Source organism: Carcharodon carcharias, chromosome 1 (genome assembly GCF_017639515.1).
Source record: "Carcharodon carcharias isolate sCarCar2 chromosome 1, sCarCar2.pri, whole genome shotgun sequence".
NCBI classification, from domain to species: domain Eukaryota; kingdom Metazoa; phylum Chordata; class Chondrichthyes; order Lamniformes; family Lamnidae; genus Carcharodon; species Carcharodon carcharias.
This window is the reverse complement of record NC_054467.1, coordinates 202,090,010-202,112,890: the sequence shown is the minus strand read 5'-3', so window position 1 is coordinate 202,112,890 and position 22,881 is coordinate 202,090,010. Positions and strand designations below refer to the sequence as shown.

Genomic DNA, 22,881 nt, shown 5'->3' with positions numbered 1-22,881 from the left:
ACTGCCCTTGACGACAAGGTAAGATTTGACTGAGTGTGCCATCAAAGAGCCTTGCAAAATTAAAGTTAATTGGAATCAGAGTAAAACTCTCCACTAGTTGGAGTCATACTTAGAACAAAAGAAGATGGTTGTGGTTGTTGGAGGTCAGTCATCTCAGCTCCAGGACATCACTGCAGGAATTCCTCAGGGTAGTGTCCTTGGCCCAACTATCTTCAGCTACTACATCAATGACCTTCCCTCCAACATAGGGTCAGAAGTGAAGAATGTTCACTGATATTTTCAGTGTTCAGCACCAATGCACCTCCTCAGGTACTGAAGCAGTCTGTATTCACATGCAGCAAGACATGGACCGCAATCAGAATGGGCTGATAGGTGGCAAGAAATGTTTGTGCTACTCAAGTGCCAGGCAATGGCCACTTCCAGCAAGAGACAATCTTACCATCTCCCTTGACATTCAAAGGCATTATTATTGAATCTCCACCATCAACATCCTGGGGGGTTACGATTGGGCAGAACCTGTGGCTACAAGAGCAGTCAGAGTCTGGGAATTCTCTGGGGAGTAACTCACCTCCTGACACCCCAAAGCCTATTCAACATCTACAAGGCACAAGCCGGGAGTGTGATGGAAGACTCTCCACTTGCCTGGCTCAGTGCAGCTCCAACAACGCTCAAAAAGCTCAACACCATATAGAACAAAGCAGCTGCTTGATTGGCATCACATCCACCACTCTAAACATTCACTCAATCCATCACCAGAGTACAGTGTGCAGCATTTATAAGATGTGCTGGAGCAACTTGCCAAGTCTCTTTCGACAGCATCTTCAATACCCACGACCTCAGCCAGCTAAAAGGACAAAGACAACAGATGTATGGGAACACCAACAGCTGCAAGTTCCCCACCAAGACATAAAGCATCCTGATTTGGAGCTACGGATGGGATTTTCTGGCCCCGGCTGCCACCAGGATCGTTTAGTCCTGCCAAAAGTCAGTGGGCTTTTGGCTGAGCTGCTGAATCCCCGGGGGTGGGCCCCGCCACAGCCAGGCTGGAAAATCACAGCCTTTGTTTCTTCACTATCAGTGAGTCAGAAACCTGGAACTCCCTAACAGTACTGTGGGTGTAAGTACAAGAGATGGACTGCAGTGGTTCAAGAAGGTGGCTCACCACCACCCTGTCAAGGGCAACTAGGTACAGACAACAAAGACTGACCTGGCCAGCGATACTCACATCCCATAAAAGATTAAAATGAAATTGTTACTTGGAGATATATTGTACCAATTGAATTAAGTGAGCTATTACAGCTGCTGTTTTGTACTTTCATCTTACTATGCAATAAAGTAGATTATCTATCCATATCTAGCTTCATCTCACTTAGGTTTTTTTTGTACTTCAAGGAGGTTGAAGATATACATGTAGAAAAGACACGAATATGCAGCTCAGTTTACAGATGGATAGCATTATTACATCCTTGGATTGTGTCTTTGTGTAAGTACATAGTGAGCAGATGAATCAAATTCCTTAAAAGGGTCTCAATGCTTATGGGAGTGAATGATGTTACTAAACCGAAAAATTATCTCAGATGGATCCAAGTTTGCAGTAACACCATCTCATGTGCAATTGAACTGTACCAATCAGGAAGGTCCCAGATTTGATTGCTGGAATGTGTTGAGTTAGCTGATGTCAGCGAAAGTGAATTTGAAAGATTGCCCTCAACGATCTAGGGTTGGGGAAAGGAGAAAGCAGTGAGTTGCTGTTTTTGCTGAGTGATCTAGTGACCCTGCTGAAAAATGGTATCTGTAGAGCAGATATTCTAGCTCCCAACCCCCAGCACAAACTGGTCAGAGTGGGAATTAAAGTGAAAGTGAAACATTTAACCTTTCTTCACAATGTTCAGTTTTATGCCTTGGTTTTCTGGGCCACTTGAGGAAATTGCCCGAGAAGACTCATAATTATATAGAAATCCAGATCCTACCACATAGAAAGGATTCAGAGGTCACTTTAAGGGCATTCGCTGTGAATGTTCTGATCAGTAAGGACAGGAGGAAGACCTCAGGTCTATCCAATATTTATCTGGTTTCTGTACACTTGATGAAGCTTCAGCTATGAGTGCAGAAAATGTTTACCAAAAGTTTCATTACGGCCAATGGACAGCCATTTGGAGCATGCAGCTCACCTGCTGCATTTAATTGAGGCCAGGTTGTTAAAATGGACTGGAACTCTCGCAGCACCTGCAAGGCAATTCATGTCTGGCAGATTTGCACCCAAGAATTAAAATTCATCCTTGGGTGAAGACTGGACAGTTCTAGGCTGGGATGTCCCTGGTAATTAAATGCACTGTCAACACTTCTTGTTCATACATGAAGAATAGTTGCTGAGGCAAGGTTCCAGAAGTAAAGCAGGATCCCAGAAAAAGTCTGTGCATTGAAAAGGGAGAAAAGGGAAGAAAACTAGAGTCAAAGGAAAAGATAATGCATCTTTTTTTTGTGAAAGATCAACAGCACAGTGCATGTGTTCCTATAGGATCAACGTCCATTATTTACTCTTAGCTACGTCATTGGCAGGAGCCACAAATAAAGAGCAGTGTTGTAGGAGGGCACAGAAACATACATCCAAATTTTCCTCTGCTATCAGATCTGTTCAATGTGGAAAACTCTTTTGTAGCCTAAGACATAACACTTTCTGCTTATTTTCCTTAGCTCTTACATGTTTGCATGAAACTCTACTGCTTCATATTAGAAAGCTGTGCGTAAATGCATCAGATAAAAAGAGTTTTCAGACAAGCAACACAGACTATGCTGGCAACATGCCATTATGATATATCTTCACTGACAGAAATGTCTTAATGTAGACTGACTCTCCAGCATTGCAGTGCTCCCCTCAATCAATAGCTCCACCCCAGATAATTTTCAATAGTTTGGGTGAGTGGGAGGGGTGGTGGGTAGAGGGAATATCTGTCCAGCAGCGCATGATCTTTAAGCAATTCACAAGTACTTTATGAAAAATTGTTTGGGCTTAAATTAGTGGTGTGATCTTAAAAACAGAAAAATCATTTCCCACAAGTCTGATCTCATGAGGTAAATAAACAATCCGTGGTATAAAGTCAATTATTATGGCCTGGTAATTACTGTTGGCAATATTAATATATGAATACTTACTGCACATGTATCAGTAGCCTTTTCCTGATATTTTAACAAAGGCATTAACTCATTTGTTGGAATTGTTTAGTATTTCTACCAAAATAACAAATACAAGAATCTGATAGATCTGTGTTCAGTGTTGAACATTCATTTGATAACATTGCTGACAGTAATTACAAAGCTCATAAGACAAAATCTTTGAATTTACCATATTTGTCCATTCTATTAATTGATTAGTTTTGAAACACTCTCAGGAGTTTGCGCATAAGAATGTGGAGTAGTGGACTAAGATAATGTGGGAAATGACTTTCCGCAAGGCTCCTTTTTGATATATCAATCTGATCTATCAATTTTTTCACCATATCCATCCATCCCTTGCCAGAAATGCATCCATCAGCTCCGTCAGGAAATGACAGATGAATGTGTGGCTGGAAAGATAGTGCAGGAGGGAAGGCTTTAGATTCATGGGATATTGGGATTGGCCCTAGGGGAGATGGAGCCTGTACAGCATCTGAACACAGCTGGGACTCAGTTCCTTGTGGGGTATTTTGCTTGTGCTGTTGGAGAATGTTTAAACTAATTTGGCAGGGGTGTGGGAACCAGAAGATAACATCAGAGAGGAATACCAAGGCACACAGAATACTGGGAGAGATGGATAGCACTAGAGTAATGAATAGTAAGTTAATAGATGGGATCCAGAGCAAAGGAGAAAGTAATAAACTCTAAATCAGGATTATTGTGCATGTATGTGGATACACGGAGTGTGGTAAATAAGATTGGTGAGTTACAAGCACAGATTGCCATGTGGAAATATGATGTTGCAGCTATATGAGAGACCTGGCTCAAAGAAAGGCAGGGCTGGATGTTAAATATCCCTGGCTATAAGATGTTCAGGAAAGTTAGGAAAGGGGAGGTGTGGCAGTATTGATTAAAGAGAGCATTGCAGCTGGAGAAAGAGAGTATTCCAGAGTAGTCAGGGGCAAAATCTATCTAGCTATAGCTAAGGAACAAAAAAGGTGCAATTATATTGCTCAGTGTAGTCTCTAGGTCACCAACTAGTGGGAAGGATGTAGAGGAACACAGTTACAAGGAAATTACAGAGGTGCAAAAATTATAGAATACTTATAATGGGGGGCTTGAATTATACAAATATAGATTGCAATAGCATTAATGTAAAGGGGAGAGAGGGGCAAGAGTTCCTCGAGTGTGTTCAGGAGAATTTTCTACAGCAGTATGTTTCCAGTCCAATGAGAAATGAGGCACTGCTAAACCTGGTTCTTGGAAATGAGGTGGGCCTAGTAGATCACGTGTCAGTAGGAGAACATTTTGGGGGCAGTGATCATTGTATCATAAGGTTTAAGCTAACTAAGGAAAAGTACAAAGAGCAGTCCAGAATAAGAGAAATGAACTGGGGGAAAGCCAACTTCAATGGGGTAAGAACGGACCTGGGGCAAATAAATTAGAAGCGAAGGTTGGCAAGATAAGTGGTAACTGAACAATGGACTACCTTCAAAGATGAGATAATTCCGGCTCAGTCAAGGTATATTCCTTCAAAAGGGAAAGGGATGACAAACAAATCCAGAGTTCCCTGGATGACAATCTGGAGATGGAAATTTAGATAAAGAAGAAAAGTATGCTTATGAAATGTGTCAGATATAAAGTACAATTGAAAACCAAACTGAATATAGAAGGTTCAGGGGGCAGGTGAAGAAGCAAATAAGAGAAGCAAAGAGCAAGTACGAAATGAAGCTGGCAGCTAACATAAAGGGGTATCCCAAAGTCTCCTATAGGCATATAAATAATAAAGGATTGTAAAATGAGGAGTGAGGCTGATTAGGGACCAAAAAGGAGATTTGCACGTGGAGACAGAGAGCGTAGCTAAGGTATTAAATGAATACCTATGCGTCTGTCTTTACCAAGGAAGAAGGTGCGAACCAGGCCTTTGTAAAAATGGAGGTAATTCAGACAGTAGGAGGGTTAAGAAGTGAAAAGTAGGAACTATTGGGTGGGTTATCTGTACTTAAAGTTAATAAGGCACTGGGACCGGAGGAGATGCACCCAAGGATACTGAGGGAAGTGACAGTGGAAATTGTGGAGGCACTGGCCATAACTTTTCAGTCTTCCTTAGACTCAGGGGTGGTCCCGGAGGATCGGAGAATTACAACCGTTACACCTTTGTTCGCAAAAGGGTGTAAAGAGAAGCCCAGTAACTACAGGCCAGTCAGTATAACTTCAGTGATGGGAAAACTTATAAAAACAATAGGGACAAATTAATTGTCACATGGACAAATGTGGGTTAATTAAGGAAAGCCAACATGGATTTCTTGAGGGAAAGCCATTTTTAACTAACTTACTAGGGTTTTTGAAGGGGTAACAAAGAGGGTTGATGAGGACAATGCTGTTGATGTGGTGGCACATGGACTTCCAAAAGGCATTTGATACAGTGTCCCACAACAGATTTGTGTGCAAAGTTACAGCTCATGGAATAAAAGGGACAGTAGCATCATAAGTACGGAATTGGCTGAGTGACAGAAAACATAGATAAGTAGTTAATGGGTGTTTCTCGGACTGGAGGAAGGTTTGCAGTGGAGTTCAGAGTTGGGACCCTTGTTTTTCCTAATATATATTAATGACCTAGATTTTGGTGTACGGGGCACAATTTCAAAGTCTGCTAATGATGCAAAGCTTGGAAGCATTGTGAACTGTGAGGAGGATAGCCTAGAACTTCAAAAGGACATAGGGCAGGACTTTCGGGTCATTGGGTGGGTGGGCCTGGGGGGGCAGCCGCGAAATGCTCCACTGCCCGTGAGCGGCCTCCGACTGCGATTTCACGCTGGCTAGCCAGTTAACAGCCAGCTAGCGTGAAAGGCTTGTAGAGAAGCTGAGCGCTGCCAGGGTGGGGGTGGGAGGAGGGCATGCACAAAAGTCTGCACATGGGTGGGGGAGAATGCACTGAAAGCTCCCTGAAGACAGGGAGCTGCCTCAGCAAGCTGAAGAATTGTATAATTAAAAATAAAGACCTTAAAACTGAAAAAGTCCCCTCATAGGACTCATTCATAGGAACATCACTGGAATAAAAATTATGTCAAAACATTTTTTAAAAACATTTAATTGTGGAAACCTCATCCCACCCATGGATGAGGTTTCCTAAAAAATCCAAAGGCTGATTTGCCTGCCTGACAACTGTAACATTGGCCGGGCAGCGAAAAATGGCTTTTCATTAATTGAATAAGGGCCTTAATAGGCCTCTTATTTGTCGGCGGGCACGCTGCTGATTCTCGCTCGCGCCCGCCAGCCGAAATATTGCGCAAGTGTGCGATGATGTCAGAACGCTCACTCGATGTTATTGCGTGCTATTTCATGCTCACCTGTGTCAGGTGTGTGCCAAAAATCCTGCCCATAGACAAGTTGATAGAATGGGCAGACAGGTGGCAGATGAAGGTCAATGCAGATAAATGTGAAATAATTCATTTTGATGGGTAGAACTTGGAGAGACAATATAGAGTAAAGGGTACAACTCTAAAGGAGCAGAGAGGCCTCGGTGTATATGCGCATAAGTCACTGAAGGTGGCATAACAGGTTGAAGGAGCAGTTAATAAAGCATATCATAAGAGCAAGGAGATTATGTTGAAATAAAAACAAAATCACTGGCTGCTTGTCCCAACAAATGCCGCCCCAACCCACCCTCCCCTTAAACCAGCTTATATTTCACCCCTTTCCTAATTTTACTTAGTTCTGTTGAAGGGTCATGAGGACTTGAAACGTCAACTGTACTCTTCTCCACCAAGGCTGCCAGACCTGCTGAGTTTTTCCAGGTATTTCTGTTTCTGTTTTTGTTTGTGATTATGTTGACATAGCTCGCCATCAGCTAGAGTTTTACGTCCAGTTCTGGGTGCCATATTTCAGGAAGGATGTAAAGGTATTAGAGAGAGTGCAGGAAAGATTCATGAGAATGGTGCCAGGGATGAGGAACTTCAGTTAAGAAGATAGATTGGAGAAGTTAGGACTGTTTTCCTTAGAGAAAAGGAGAGTAAGATGAGATTTGATAGAGGTAATCAAAATCATGAGGGGTCTGGACAGAATAGATGGGGAGAACCTGTCCCTATTCATGAAAGGATCGAGAACGAGAGAGCACAGACTTAAAGTAATTAGTAAAAAAAGTAAAAGTGATATGAGGAAAAACTTTTTCATGCAGCAAGTTGTGAGGGTCTGGAATGCACTGCCTGAGAGTGTGGTGGAGGGAGGTTCAACTGAAGCATTCAGAAGGGAATTAGACTGTTCTTTGAAAAGAAAGAATGTGCAGGATTATGGGGAGAAGGCAGGAGAATGACACTAGGTGAATTGTTCATTTGGAGAGCCAGTGCAGACACGATGGGCCAAATGCCCTCCTTCTGTGATTCGGTGATTCTGTGAAGCCTATTTATACTTTCCACTTCAATGGCCTTACCTGCTAACACAATTCTATTACTCATTGCATCAAAAGTTTTTAATATTGATGGTTTTAGAATAGAAACTCTACAAAGTTCAAGCCCTCAATCAGGTAAAAGGAGCACTAAGCATCTGATAGAGAATCACAATGTCTAGGCTGAATATAATTTGATAGTTTTCCCAGAAAGTATTCTAAGCATAAACCTTACCTGCAGAAAAATGCATTAATATTGTAAAATAATGTAAAAGAAAGGCATGCATTCCACAAAAGAAAGTCGAAGGAACCTATTGAATTAATCTTTTCAGAAGTATAGTAAAAAGAAAATGTAATTTTGCAAATGTTAAGAACCTTGGAAAAAATTAATTCTGCATAATTTTTTTGTGGGTGTTCATGTGCCAATCTAACCTATTCATTGTTCTTGCACAATTCAGGCTTTTGATGGCAGCGGGGCGGGCCAGTTTTCACAATGTGCTGGTGGCATTTTGCATTAATTTAAAATTGAGCAAGGATGTGGAAGGAAATTAGTACAGTAATAAACCCAAAGAGGGGGAAAGTTGAAGTGCTACTGAATTTTAATGCAATCAGGAAAGTTGCCGAGGCAGCCACAATAAAAGTAATGAAGAATGTAATCAGAGATTGTGAGGGGAGAAGGTGCAGGAGATATTGAATCTGGAATTTAAATTAGATGACATATAATTCCATTTCAAAGAAGGAAATGGAATTTTTAAGCATGGTAAAGAGGGATTAACTGACGGCAAGTTTCATCAGAGCGAGAGACCTTTGTCTTTTGTGATTCTCATTTTAATCACATGGATTAATTTGAGGCAGTTAATGTTTTTCAGTTATGGACACAGTCTGGTAGCTGGGATAGATGTTATGAAGATGATAAAAGATTATGCTAGGGCAGCAAGCTGTCATGGAACATTTCAATTATTGTTATTGACAGCTTAGAAAACAACCAGAAAAAACTTCATTTTTTTCTAAGAATCAAGTGATTCAGAGTGGACAAGTATTGAGATCCAGCATTCTTTTGTGATAACCTCAAATGATAGTCTTCAATCAAGCTCAGCATATGCTTTTTAATTCCAGCACTGTCCTTAAATGCCAGAGTTCTATAGACATGTGCGTTCTGAGGTATTCTGCTCTCTTCCTTTTCAATGTGTTGAAGTCAAGACAGTCTAACTACTCTAATTCATTCTTTTCCAGAGCATCAATGTTGTGGACTTCCCTTTCTTAGTTATTTTTCTCCTCCTCGAATATTCTTTAATCTTTAATCATTCAATTTGATATCACCGAATCACAACTTCCTGGCTTACCTCACTTTTTATCCCACTTGAAGGTAAACGTGTGGAGGTTACAATCAGATCAGCCATGATCTCATTGAATGGCAGGGCAGGTTCGAGGGGCCGAGTGGCCTACTCCTGCTCCTAATTCATATGTTCGTATGTAGTGCCCTGTGTCAATTGAGTTGACTTTCAACTAGATTTCTGTATGATGATATTTTCCTTCAAAAAAAGCTGAACACATTTACCAATGTTGTGGTCATTAGATCAGCATAAACCATGCCTGGGACATCTTTCCCAGTTATAATTAATTTGATCTGAGTGAATAGGCATGTGCTATTAGAAATCTCTTACATTTCCCACCAAGACAGACAAATGCTACATGCAAATTGTACAATCAACAGACAAGGTTAGGTTCCAAATGTCTGGACAACAATTCTGTTTACTTATGTGATCTAAAGAATTGCAGTTCTTGTAAGTAACACCTTTAGTCAAGGGATGACCACTCCACCTACATATATTTTATAGTCAAATCAAAAGACAAATCTGGCTATTCTGTAGCAGTCTTTCCCTTTTTTTTTATTTGTCATGAGAGTAAATGGCATCTGTAATAAATAGTTTTAATTGTTTTTTTACACAATTTGCCAAATGTCTTACTGGAATGTTTAGAATACTGATGAAGTTGCTGTACACAGCAGTAAATGTCATTATTGTCAATCTGCTCTGGTAATTGGTCTGCTCCCATTATCAGATAAAATATTACTAAATGATTTACACCAATGAAAGTCACTGGACTTATCTGTCCCCTTTTTCCTATAGTAGTCATAAGTTGTAATCATTTAGAAAAACCAACTTGCAGAATGTAGCACAAAAGCACTTTCATTTGAGGGGAAATTTTATTCCAAATACCTCAGCAACCCAGCAGGTTAGACATGCAAATTATGCGAGGTTACCACAATAAAACTTTGATGTTTATCAGCAGTAATTTTTCTATTGCTATCTGGTTTTTTTTATTATTCATTCATGGAATATGGGTGTCGATGGCTAGGCCAATATTTATTGCCCATCCCTAATTGCCCTTGAGAAGGTGATGGTGAGCTGCCTTCTTGAACCGCTGCAGACCATGTTGTGTGGGTACACCCATAGTGCTGTTATAGAGGAAATTCCAGCATTTTGACTGAGGGACAATGAAGGAATGGCGATATATTTCCAATTCAGGATGGTGAGTGACTTGGAGGGGAACTTCCAGGTGGTTGTGTTCCCATGTATCCGGTGCCCTTGGCCTTCTAGATGGTCATGGATTTGGAAGGCGCTGTTGAAGGAGCTTGGTGAGTTCCTCCAGTACATCTTGTAGATGGTAGACACTGTGCATCGGTGGTGGATGGAGTGAGTGTTTGTGGTTGGGGTGCCAGTCATATGGGCTGCTTTGTCCTGGATGGTGTCAAGCTTCTTGAGTGTTGCTGGTGCTACATTCATCCAAGCAAGTGAAGGGTATTCCATCACACTCCTGACTTGTGCATTGTCAATGATGGACAAGCTTTGGGGAGTCAGGAGGTGAGTTACTCATCGCAGGATTCTTAGCCTCTGATCTGTTCTTGTAGCCACAGTATTTATATGGCTAGTCCAGTTCAGTTTCTGGTCAGATAACTCCCAGGTTATTGCTAGTGGGGATTCAGCGATGGTAATGCGATTGAACATCAAGAGGCGATGGTTAGATTTCCTCTTGTTGAAAATGGTCATTACCTGGCACTTGTGTGCATACAAATGTATGAACATACAAAATAGGAACAGGAGTAGACCATTCAGCCCCTTGAGCCTGCTCCACCATTCAATAAGATCATGGCTGTTCTATTTCTCTTTCAAATTCCACATTCCCATCTACCTCCAATAAGCTTTGATTCCCTTGCCTAGTTTTCTAACCTTTCCTCATAAGACAACCTGCTCATTCCAGATATCAATCTAATAAACCTCCTGAAAACTGCCTCCAATGCATTTACATCCTTCATTAAATAAGGAGACCAAAACTGCACACAATATTCAAGATGTGGTCTCACCAATGCCCCGTATAACTGAACCATAACATCCTTACTTCTTTGTTCAATTCCTCTCGTGATAAAGAATAGCAATCCATTAGCCTTCTTAATTACTTGCAATACTTGCATATTAACGTTTTGTGACTCATGCACGAGGACACCTAGATCCCTCTGCACCTCAGAATTCTGCAGCCTTTCTCAGTTTAAGTAATATTTTTATTCTTCCTGCCAAAGTGAACAACTTCACATTTTCCTATTATTATACCACATCTACCAGATTTTTGCCCACTCAAGCTATCCATATCTGTCTGCAACCTCCTTATGTCCTCTTCGCAACATACTTTCCTACCTATCTTTGTGTCATCTGAAAATTTAGCTACCATGCCTTCACACCCCTCATCTAAGCCATTGTAAAAGTTGAGGCCCCAGCAGACACTCCTGAGGGACTCCACTCATCACATCCTGTAGAGTTTCCCCTTTTCCCTCAGAGACGCTTCCCACACTCAAGTTCATGATACCAGATTCATAATTGTATGGCTTGAACAGAAGGACCAGCGAGTTTCTTCTGATAATTCACAATCACTTTATTGAATCACCCACTACCCCACAGTACAAAACCCAAAATTTAAAACAACCTATTCCCAGTACCCCACACAAAGTTACCATGGCTCGGTTAAAACTTACAAAAACACAGCCAAAGCACTTCATCCTGTCCTGAAATCTTAATTTTAAAAAAAAACCCTCAGACCAATATCACCAAGATATGGCTGAAAAAAAGTTATAAGGTACCAGCAAAAAACACCAGGTTTTCACCGCAAACCTTCACAAAACCCTCAGACCAATATCATAATGATTTGGCTAAAACTTACAATCCCCAACACGGCTGGTCTGTCCGGTGTTGACTGTAGGCCTGAGTCAAGGTGACCAAACTCGATCCTTCTCCCAACTGCAGCCCAAAACCTCAGATCTGCTCTTCTTTTATAATAATTTAACTCAGACATGTCAAAACATAGTTCCTGTTGTTCCAATGTCCATTTAATTGATTCCATGCAAAGTCCAGTCAAATGTCATCAGCTCCTGGTTGAAACAATACCGGGTTTTCCATGGAAGATGTATCCAGATGAATATTATTATTTCTTATTGTATGAGCAATTCTCCTGCTGTTTGAGATGGCACAGTAACAGCACAGTAACAGCACCTGGCTCCAAAGTTAATGAGGGTTTGAATGATTTTATTCCAGTACTATTGTCTGTGGCAGCTGAATAATCCTTGAGTGTATTGTATTGATAATGTGTCCTTTGTGTCATTGTATTGGGTAATCAGACTTCTTCATCGCGTTAGTCAATGTCCAAACCCTTTTGACGACTCACTGTGTTTTCACTAAAGGTCCAAATTAACGTTTTGCTGCCCAGCCCTGTAACGCTGACTGCAACTTATCTTTTTGAAATTTATAGTTCCAATCATGAGGTCAAAACATGTCTGTGGATTTGAAATTCTGTTCCATAAATTTCTCACTTGGAGGGGATTTCGATCCTACAATCCTGCCAATCAGAAAAATACCCATTAATGCCCACTCTCTGTTTCCTGCCAGCCAGTCGATCATCTATCCATGCTAATATGTTAACCCCTACAATGAGCTTTTATTTTCCGCAATTACCTTTGATTGGCTTCTTATCAAATGCCTTCTGGAAATCCAAGTAAACCTTTTATCTACAGTGCATATTGCTCCTTCAAAGAGCTTCAATAAATTGGTCAAACTTGACTTTTGCACTGATGTGCTGGGCTGCCCAGTCACTGAGGATGGGGATACTTGTGGAGCCTCCTCCTCCAATGAGCTGTTTAACTGTCCACCACTATTCACTGTTGGATGTTGCAGGACTACAGAGCTTAGGTTTGATCCACTGGTTGTGAAATCTCTTAGCTCTGTCTTTTACTTGCTGCTTATGCTGTTTGGTAAGCAAGTAGTCCTGTGCTGTAGCTTCACCAGGTTGACACCTCATTTTTAGGTATGCTGGTGCTGCTCCTGCACGCCCTCCTGCACTCTTCACTGAACCAGGGTTGATCCCCTGGCTTGGTGGTAATGGTAGAGTGGAGAATATGCTGGGCCATGAGGTTACAGATTGTGTTTGAGTACAATCCTGCTGCTGATGATGACCCACAGCACCTCATGGATGCCCAGTCTTGAGTTGCTAGATCTGTTTGAAATCTATCCCATTTATTATGGTGGTAGTGCCACACAACACGGTGGAGGGTATCCTCAATATGAAGATGGGACTTAGTCTCCGCAAAGGCTGTGCGCTGGTCACTCCTACCGATACTGTCATGGACAGATGCATCTGAAGCAGGCACATTGGTGAGGATGAGGTCAAGTATGTTTTTCCTTCTTGTTGGTTCCCTCACCACCTGCAATTCTGCTCCATTCTAACATTACCACTATTTTGTCCCATTTTTATGCATTAACTCTCAGTCTCATTAACTCCAAGGCGCCCTCATTTTCACCAGGGTGTAGGTACATGCCTTTCTAGCCTCTCCTTGCTCATCATCAGACCCAATACTATTTACACACTGCTAGGCCCTGGACTCCCCTCACTGTCTTCCAATTCTAGACAATAGACTCCTGCTCTTTCCATCACTGGGCAGTTACCAGTACAAAGTCTGACTAACATTCCTTTGACTTATCCATTGACACAGCATCTTGTTGCTAATACCCTTAATGCAAAGAATGACTTTGCTGGAATCAGTTCATTTTCTAAAAGCCAGGGGTTTTCCTCCCCTGGATGGCTCAGTACTGCATCACTGTTGCTTTATTTGTTACCTATGAGGGCATTGATTCGCTCCTATTAATTTCTATTAAATACATAAATGATTATTTCCTAATAAATTATAGTTTTACAATACCCTCCTAAAACTGCAAGTGATGATGTGCGACTTGGCCTGTTTTAATTTCTGCTAATGGAAATAGCTAACTCCAAGCTATCTGAAACCTCTTCTATTATTGAAATAAGAAGCGGCATTTTTCTAAATAAATTAGCAGCCCTTAGAGGGTCTGGGTGATGTAAGGGGAAACACTGTCAGTAAAGGTATCCAGCTGCTTGTCTATCTCCCACAGCATTTTGTTTTGAACAGAGTGCAACCTTTGAAGACTAATCATTAGTTGAATAGCTCCTACACAGCCCAGCAGCATAACTCTGGGATTGTATATCCTACTGGTTGGAGCTGTGGTGTCCATTGTAAAGTTCACTGTGGTTGCTCATTATCTTTTACTGACAGTAGCTAAATGCATGAAGGAATGTTGCAGCGAAGTGGGCGCAGGAAGAGATAGAAAATATGCTTACCTACTTCTAACGTAGAGTCTTATGCCTAGTTCCTGCAAGTAATTTTACTTCTGTTTAATAAAGTTCTACACTATGTTGCCTACTGCCTTGTTATACATTTAGTATGGAATTACTTTGTTGCCAGTTGGTGGATTGGCATAATTAAAACTTAACCTGCCAGAGAGAAACTGGCCTAATCTGACTTTCCATTGAAACTCCAGGCAACCTGAGTCTTTACTCTGGCAATCTGACACTTGAATTCACTTGTTATGTGTGTGTGTGATGAATATAGTATAATCAATGTTGACCCAAATTGCCTTTCAGAAAAAAAAGGCTTTCTCCAAGCTGCCTCTTTGTATTTAGATTGGAATTGCTAATAGGGTTTTCTCCTCTTATTGAATTAGCTGTAGATATTTGCAGCTGTTTACTAGTTTCTCAAATTAGATCATGTCACAAGCAAGGTCCAAAACCAAGATGGTGCAATGGTGGCATGGTAGCACTTTGGCAATCCAATGTATTGCTGCACAAGATTGTTCAAAGGTCTGGCTCCATGTTTACCTGTGATAAATCCCAGCCTCTTCTGTGCAATTATGTGGTACTCCAGAAAAACGTTGGGAAAGCAAATCAAGATATGTCACATATTAACAGCTAGTTGCCTTTTAGATAAGAAATAAGAAGAGAGAAATTTAAGAAAAGGGAAAATCAGTTCAAAGGATTACTCAAAGATGGACTGGGTCTGGTCACACCACATCCAACACATGATTAGTTGATTCTATAGTTAGTAAAATATCATTTGGGGAAGTTTCATACCCAATCCAGCTAGAAGTGGCGATATTAATGTGGGACACTTATTCCAGTTTCAGGGCAATTCTATTTTTTGTGTCATTCTTCTGAATTTTTGTTTTGCTAGTGTTTAACAAAATACACTTCCACAGTCAACTGAGTAAAAGCTGGATAAGTAATTAATAGAAGGACAAATAATTAATGGAAAAACCTTATGGTTTGGTAGATACTTTTGACTTTCACTATGTACTGAGTATCCTTACTGTTAGCTGTTATAAACCAGTGCATCAGATATTATAACAATAATATATTATATATTACTGAATAGGAAAGGTGTTTCTTTCTTTCCAGTCAGTCACTTGTCCAGTGACTTCTTGAAAATACATATCCCATCAAATTAAGACCCGATCAAGATTGGCAGTGATACCCTTCATAGTCAATTAGCCTGGTGGTGCTCAAGTCAAATAGTTTGGTGGTGCTCACTGTCTAAGCTCACATGAGGAATGACTATTTGGCCAAGCACCAGGGAACTGCTGATGCCAATAGAGCATACCTGAGCCAGTGAGGATGGACATTAGCTAGGAAAGGAGAGTCTAACTGAAATGAGCTTAGAAGCCTCAATCATGATGCTAATGGTATATCTCCATAGTGCAAAGTTGTATAAGGTTTCAGTTTTAATGAGAACTTATTTGAGAATGCTCTTTAGAAAAACTATAAATGGAAGACTTGGAATAGCGGTATTATAGTAGAGTATGGGAATATACTAAAGAGTCAGGATCATTGAGGCTGTGGGTCCATCTTGAGTGTTAACCAGCATCAAATTTGAGTGAGTTTATTGCTATTGAAAGATTCAGAGCAAAAACATTTTCTATTTCTTCAACTCCGATTAGAGCACAAGGGAAAAGCATAAATAAATGAATATTGCAAGCAAGTAATAAATACAAGTTTAAGATTTTTGTTTTCGATAAAAGCATGCATTTCTATTAGATTTTCAATAACCATTGTGTTGCTAGGTTAACAGAAGTTAATTTCAAAACCTTCATCTGCAATGCCTTTTCAAACATGACAAGCCTAACTTTTATATCAAATAGAGGAATAACTGCGATTATAACATGCAGGCTATCTTCACACCATGGTGAGAATCCACCTCAGAGGATTATAGCTACAGACAGTGGGGGAGAATGTCACATTGGTCATTATAATCGATCCTCACTTCAACACCCCGGTCTTCAATTCTCTTACTTGTTGCTTTATTTGAAGGCAGTTGAAACACAAAACCAAATACAAAAATAAAGGTGAAGGAAAGGCTGAAGGGATGTAAAAAAAAATTGTTGTTTTCTTTTAAACTACTTATTAAATTGTCTGTCTCCAGCCAGAAATATAGGAAGTGATTTTGGACATAAAAATACTTCACTGAATTTACGCATTATGAGTCATAGTCACAGTACATATTTTAGTTGCACATTACTCACAGCAAAATATATAAAGAATCTGTAAAAAACTAATTTCTCTTCAAATTTGTATTTTACAACTGAAAATTGATTAACAATTAATGCTAAGCTTTGCACCAATGTCAGAGATGGAGAAATCAGGTTCAACGATGTTGATGCAGAAGCTGTTACTAATTCATTATTGTAAAATTGTTACAGTGTTGTTACATTATTTTATTCAATTGCATCTGTTTCATTTACACTTCATTACCATTAATGCAAATTTAGTTGATTGCATGTGGCTTCTTACTACTGTAATTTAACTGAAATAAGCTGCAGGGCATATACACATTAAAAGAGCTCCAGCTGTGGTGAGGGGTATATGCAGTGTTTTTCTTTAAGTATTCTGTCCAATTCTAATTTCCCTGCAGTAAGTGGATTTGTGTGGTTGAGTTGAGGTGAAGGAGAGTATATCTGATAAAGTGACTCTGGGTTAATTTGTAAATCTGAGTGAAAGGAATTGTGTTTGTTTAAATTGGTAGGTAACATAAATGGGTTCAAAGTACACTGGAGCAGAAAGTTTGTGCCGTGAGGTAGCAATTTCATGCAATCTATTTTTGCATAGATGAATATTGAAAAAGGGTTTGTATTGAGGCAACAGTTAATTTGGATAAATTGTGTCACATTCTTGCACCCAAGGATAAATGTTTCAAAGACCCACTCACGGCACAGGCCAGAGAATCGGGTGCAGGGGTCAATGCACAGTGCTGCCAATTTTCCAATGCATCACTGTGCAAATCAGATTCACTGACTTCTGACTCCCTGATCTCATCTCACCTTGTGAAATGTGCCCTCTAACATAAAAGGGACACAACTTGTAAATATTGCAGTGTCTTTATGTATTTACATTTTGAATTTGTTAAGATACAAAGAAATTCTGTGAATACTGAAGATGTGAACATTTCACTTTGAATATTTAATGCATAACAAACTGTAGCTGACCAATTCTAAATGTTCTAAGCTTCAAATTGCAATGAAATACAGTGGAGTAGTTTCCTAATGGTTCATCCAGACTATTATTGCTACTTAGGCAAGATACCAGAAGGGTGTCTGGCATTCACTGTACAGTATACAATCAAGAATCGATGCCATCAGTAGAGCAAGAAAGGGGAGAAATTTGACAGTAATAATTTGTGGTAAAGAAAATATGACTGTTAGTTTGTTTTAAAGAAAGGGAAATAAAAACTCCTTCATTATTGTAAAGAAGGGTCTTTTACTCCTTTACGGCCTTTACATTCTCTGTCTGCTCATATGGGCATTGCTGCCATCTTAAGACAGAATGGAAAAGTGAACAGATGCACTAAGTGAATTAGCAGAAACTGCATGAGTGAGATGGATTTTCCTTTGCAAATTTAAGACACACTAATGCAAGGATTTAACTGCAATCAGGCCTAGCTTCAATTCCAAATAGAAGTGCGTACTTGGTAACAAGTCAAGAGAAATGTTGCGTTAATCTTAAAATGCTTCTAACCAAACTATTTTAAAATGTAACATACAAGCATTGTAATGTATTCAACAGTGAATTATTTTTGTCTGATGCAGTGGATGTCTCTTTTTTTTATAATTAACCTGACATTTATATGGAGCAATCGCTAGGTTTGTAGATATATTTGATATGGCTATACATAAAACCATCTTCATTTAAAAGTAATATTTTCCTAAACAACATGAATAACTAAAGAGTACAATATAGACATTTTGAAGATGCAGGTTGTTTTGTTTTTAATAAATACAGATATATTACTAAATGTACATAGCATGAATCAGCAAGGATTTGGTAAGCACCTTTAACTTTTGTTCCAGAAGACAGAAAATTGTTTGTGGGCATGCTGAACAAACAACAATCAGAGGAGGACGTACGCAGACTATTTGAAGCTTTCGGTAACATTGAGGAATGCACAATCCTTCGAGGGCCTGATGGAAATAGCAAAGGTAAGATAGTAACGCTTCAGTGTAATAAAGAGCCTTCTAGCAACTTAACAACTTTCTTATAGTTTACAGCAACAGGATGTGATTTAAACTGGGCCTCAGAATAGCGATGGGTTACACGATGACACAACGCCATTCTTTTTAACATTTAAACAATTTTTTTGTTGTATTATCTTTGGTCTGTGACAGGATTCTTCTTTCAAAGGCAAAGAAAAATACAAAGGGGCATTGTTATTTGGAAATAAGGGAAGCTTTAATGCTTAAAGTCAATGCATAAGGACCATATTCAACTCACAGTGTATCATGACCATTATCCAGTAGCGTGAAGACGTGGGCCTGTCACCACTGAATCATTCTATCTGTCATAGCCTGGTGGTTCTCAACAATTGGGCCATGGGCATGCTCTCTTCATCCCCCCTCCCAATTTCCTCTCGGCCCCTCCTGAAGTTGATGATCCCTACTTGGATGTGACTCCACAGCATCCCCACACTCAAATAGACACTCTTGAACTCTGAGCCTTGAAAGTATGCTATTCAACAATGCATGGCATCATGGTTGATTCTTTCCCCCTCTAGTACTCTCACATGTACCCTTTCTAGCTGGACAGCAATCAGGAGCAGGAACCTTTGTGGATACTTTTCCTTCCCCAACTGAGGGAAGTTGAACTCAGTTTTCACTAATTCAGTAGAATGAAACCTGGCTCTGCAGCATACCAATCAGTACAATTATATAAGAGCAGCAGCAGGCCATTCAGCCCTTCAAGCCTATTCCACCATTCAAATAGATCATGGCTAATCTATTCCACTACTCATTTTATCTAATTTTGCTCTTAAGCAAGAAACCCTTTTTATTTTAGTTTAGTTTCTTGATACAGTCTAGTTTGAGTGGAGAGTTCATAAATTTGCATCTGTCTAACAGCTAGACTAAATCTCAAAATTATTTTAATCTTATGGCAATTCTCCTTTAAATTAAGGAGTTTTGGGGACAATGGGCTGGAGGCAAAGATTTGTAGTATGAACTTGTCTCAGTAAGTTGCATAATGGTGACAAGAAGGATGGTCCATTTTAAAAAATGATATTCTGCATCTCAGCAAACATATAACATTTTTAACAGAATATAGATAATTAATGTAGATGATTATAATTGACCGGAGTTAAAACTAGCAGCACAATCTTGAATGATGAGTTAACGTAGAGTGCTCACCTTGCATTTTTATGGTTTATGACATCACCTGAAGCTTAGCATTATGTTGCTGCCATGGAACTCCACACTACCTACCACCCATTATTCTATGGATAGATCTCAAGGCATGAATGAGTCTGTAGCTAACCTAGAAATAAAAAGAAAAACAATTGCAATTTATACTATCTACCCTTCTTATGAACCAATGAAAGTAGTAATCACTGATATTAAAGATGTGCCTTTTTTCTCTAGATAAGTTCCATTATTCATTCATTTTCTCTGTCCACGTGTTTGTCTATCAACTATTAATTTGAAAAAGCAGGTAAGGCCCAGCAACACGAAACTGACCTGAAGTTGCACAGCTGATCATTGGAAAGAGGAGTGTAAAAGGGGAAGGAGAGAGAGAGATCGAGGGAAGTAAAGATGTTTTAGGGTGGCTGAGTTGCACTATTAATGATAGAGCTCATCTGCAGACACTTCTTGAGTGGAAACATTAAGCCTATTTACAATATACTCAGCAGCAACTACACGTGTGCTTTCAACTCCAACTCTATCTTTGCACTCACTGCTGAGCTAGCCCACATTACTGTCCTATTGGTTATTACAGATCATGTTTAACATCCTTAACAAGTATTATCCTTAAAGGTACATTCCACACTAAATAAAACCATAATTACTACATTCCTCCCCCTTTAACTCAGCTATAAATATTACATTTACAAGTACATATGTTTCAATACAACATAATATTTACACTGGGTAAGGAATTTACCATTTCATTCTTTCAGGTTTCCTGATAGGTGTGGAATGTCACAGCTCCATAGCTTCAGATTCTTTGTCAGGAACCTCCTTTTCCGGAGTTGCCTGAACATAAGGTGCTTCAGTGAGCACTTGCAGTTCTGTATCCTCAAGTCCTACGGGAGCATCAGACATGTCAGTCCTGTGTTGAGTATCCTCGGCAGGAAATGCAGATCCGGCTATGATCATTGGTGGAACCAAATCTTGGTGATTTGTCTCTCTTTCTTAAATGGTCCACAAGTTTATGGATGATCCGGCCTTCCACCTCCACTTGTAAGATAGAGGTCCGGTCCCTGCACTTATTTTACCAGGTAACCACTTTGGTCCTTCCCCGAAATCTTTCACATATATCAGCTCTCCCACGGTAAATTTCCTCTCTTGACTATGCCAGTCATGTCTAGTTTTCTGGCTTTCCTGACTCCGTTCCGCCTTTCCCTATAAATTCAGTATTATTAAGCTCAATCTCGCCCTGAGACGGCGTTTCAACAATAACTCTGCAGGTGTGACATCTGTTGTTGTGTGAGAGGTAGTCCTGTAATGAAAAAGAAAGCTTGCTAGCTTGGTTGCCAAGGAATCACCAGTTAGCTTTTTCATGCCTGCTTTGAACGTTTAAACCACCCTTTCGGCCAGTCCATTTGAGGAAGGGTGGTATGGTGCAGTTTTCACGAGTGATACTGTTGAGGCTGATAAACTTTTGAAACTCAGCACTCATAAATGCTGTGCCGTTATTGGAAACAGCTTCTTCTGGTAGTCCGTGAATGGCAAAACTCTGAATAGTTTCTCAATTGTAGAGGCCGACATTGGCGATTTCAACTCATATACATCCAACCATTTTGAATAGGAATCAACAATGAGCAGAAACATTGTTCCCAGGAAAGGTCCAACGTAGTCAATGTGTAACCGCACCCAGCGTCTACCTGGCCACGTGTAACGGAGCTGTCACTGGCAACTTTTGCAGTTACTGACATTGCACACAGTGATTTACTAAACTCTCTATTTCGCCATCCATCCCAGGCCACCGTATATCGCTGTGTGCTATGGTGTTCATTCGGGAAATTCCAGGATGGGCACTTTGTAGTTCAATTATAAGTGGCTCCCTTCCCTTTGGAGGAACTATCACTTATGCTTCCCACAATAAGATGCCATCCTGGCTGGTCTTCTGTTCATGCCTTCTGTTGAAGTACATTTTCATTTAATCAAATATGGGCTCCTGTGACCAACCATATAGCGCTTGTTCTCATACCTGATAGGACTGGGTCCTGGCTTGTCCAGTCTCTGATCAGTCGAGCACCTCTGGTGAGGATCCTAAGAAATTTAACAGTAAAACAAGTTCCTGTGGAACTGGGACATGCTCATCATTTTCTTGTAAAGGCAAATGACAAAGGGCATCAACATTTGCGACTTGATTGCTAGGCCTACGTACGAAAGTGTATTGTATGCTGCCAGAATTAAAGCCCTATTAATATTTCAGTATCTTCTTTCTACGTGCCTTCTTCATTCTAGCACAGACTTTAATCTCAGCCTTCTTTTTGACTTCACTGTTTGCCAGACTTCTCTCAGATGCAAGCTCAATTTGTCTGAGCTCAGTAGCTGAGTCTCCCAAAATTTCATTATCTGTCTGCTTCTTGGAAAATTCTGCAGCTTTTGCTTCCAAAGCGTCTTTGGCTTCATTTAGCTAATTCTTCAGCTCTTCTGTCTCTTTTTTGTATTTGTTTGCTACCTTTTTGTAAAATTGAACATTGTTGGGTCTTCTCTGCCAATTCATTGTTCAGAGAAATGCTAAATTATTTCCGGTCCTCTTCATACTTTTCCAGAGGTACAAGCTTTGACCTGAGGGAATTTTGTAACGTGTGAAGGTCTTTCAACTGATTCCCTTTTTCCTTTTCAAGGTTGCTCACCTCGTCTCGAACTCTATCATCAAGCAGGGTCTCTTCGAGTTTCTTCTGCTGTTCTTCCAGGGTTTGGCTTAAGACAGCCTGCATTTCTTCAGGTTGCTAAGTCCTTACACATTCCTTTTTCAAAACAGGAACACTTCCAGCTTCCTTTTGGAATCTCAGTGGCCAATCAAGGTTGATTTCCATTAGCCAATTTCACCTTAGAAGGCTTGGTCCTCTGCCTCTCAATACCGACACTGGTAGCTTTGCTGATTGGCTTTCTTAATGGACAGTTACTCTGCTTATGCCTTTTACTTGAATGTCTTCACACATGTATGTTTTTAATTTTGGACGCTGTTTCTTCTAAACTTAACTGATGTTCACCATTATTCAAATATCTGAAGGCATGTCCCTCAATTGCTTTAGTGGAAGCTCCTGTGTCCACTTTCATTCTAACAGGTTTGCCATTTACATTCACTGAGACAACTATTGGTTCTGTCTTTCTAACTTTCAGATTAAACAAAGAGTAAGTGTTTGAATTAGTTGTTCCAGGCTCTTCTACATTGTAGATTTCATTGGGTAGCTTCTTTTGTTTACAAGCCTGCTTGAATCTTTCCTTGCATCCCATCAT

General features: G+C 40.1%; 1 protein-coding gene across 1 annotated transcript in view; it reads left to right on the top strand.

The window, feature by feature from the left end:
• Window positions 1-22,881, top strand: part of celf4 (CUGBP, Elav-like family member 4) — a 1,275,411-nt gene that overhangs the window by 874,761 nt on the left and 377,769 nt on the right. Inside the window, exon 4 of the mRNA XM_041191287.1 lies at window positions 18,271-18,399. Within this exon, the coding sequence (XP_041047221.1) occupies window positions 18,271-18,399 (129 nt within the window). The remainder of the gene's footprint in view (window positions 1-18,270; window positions 18,400-22,881) is intronic.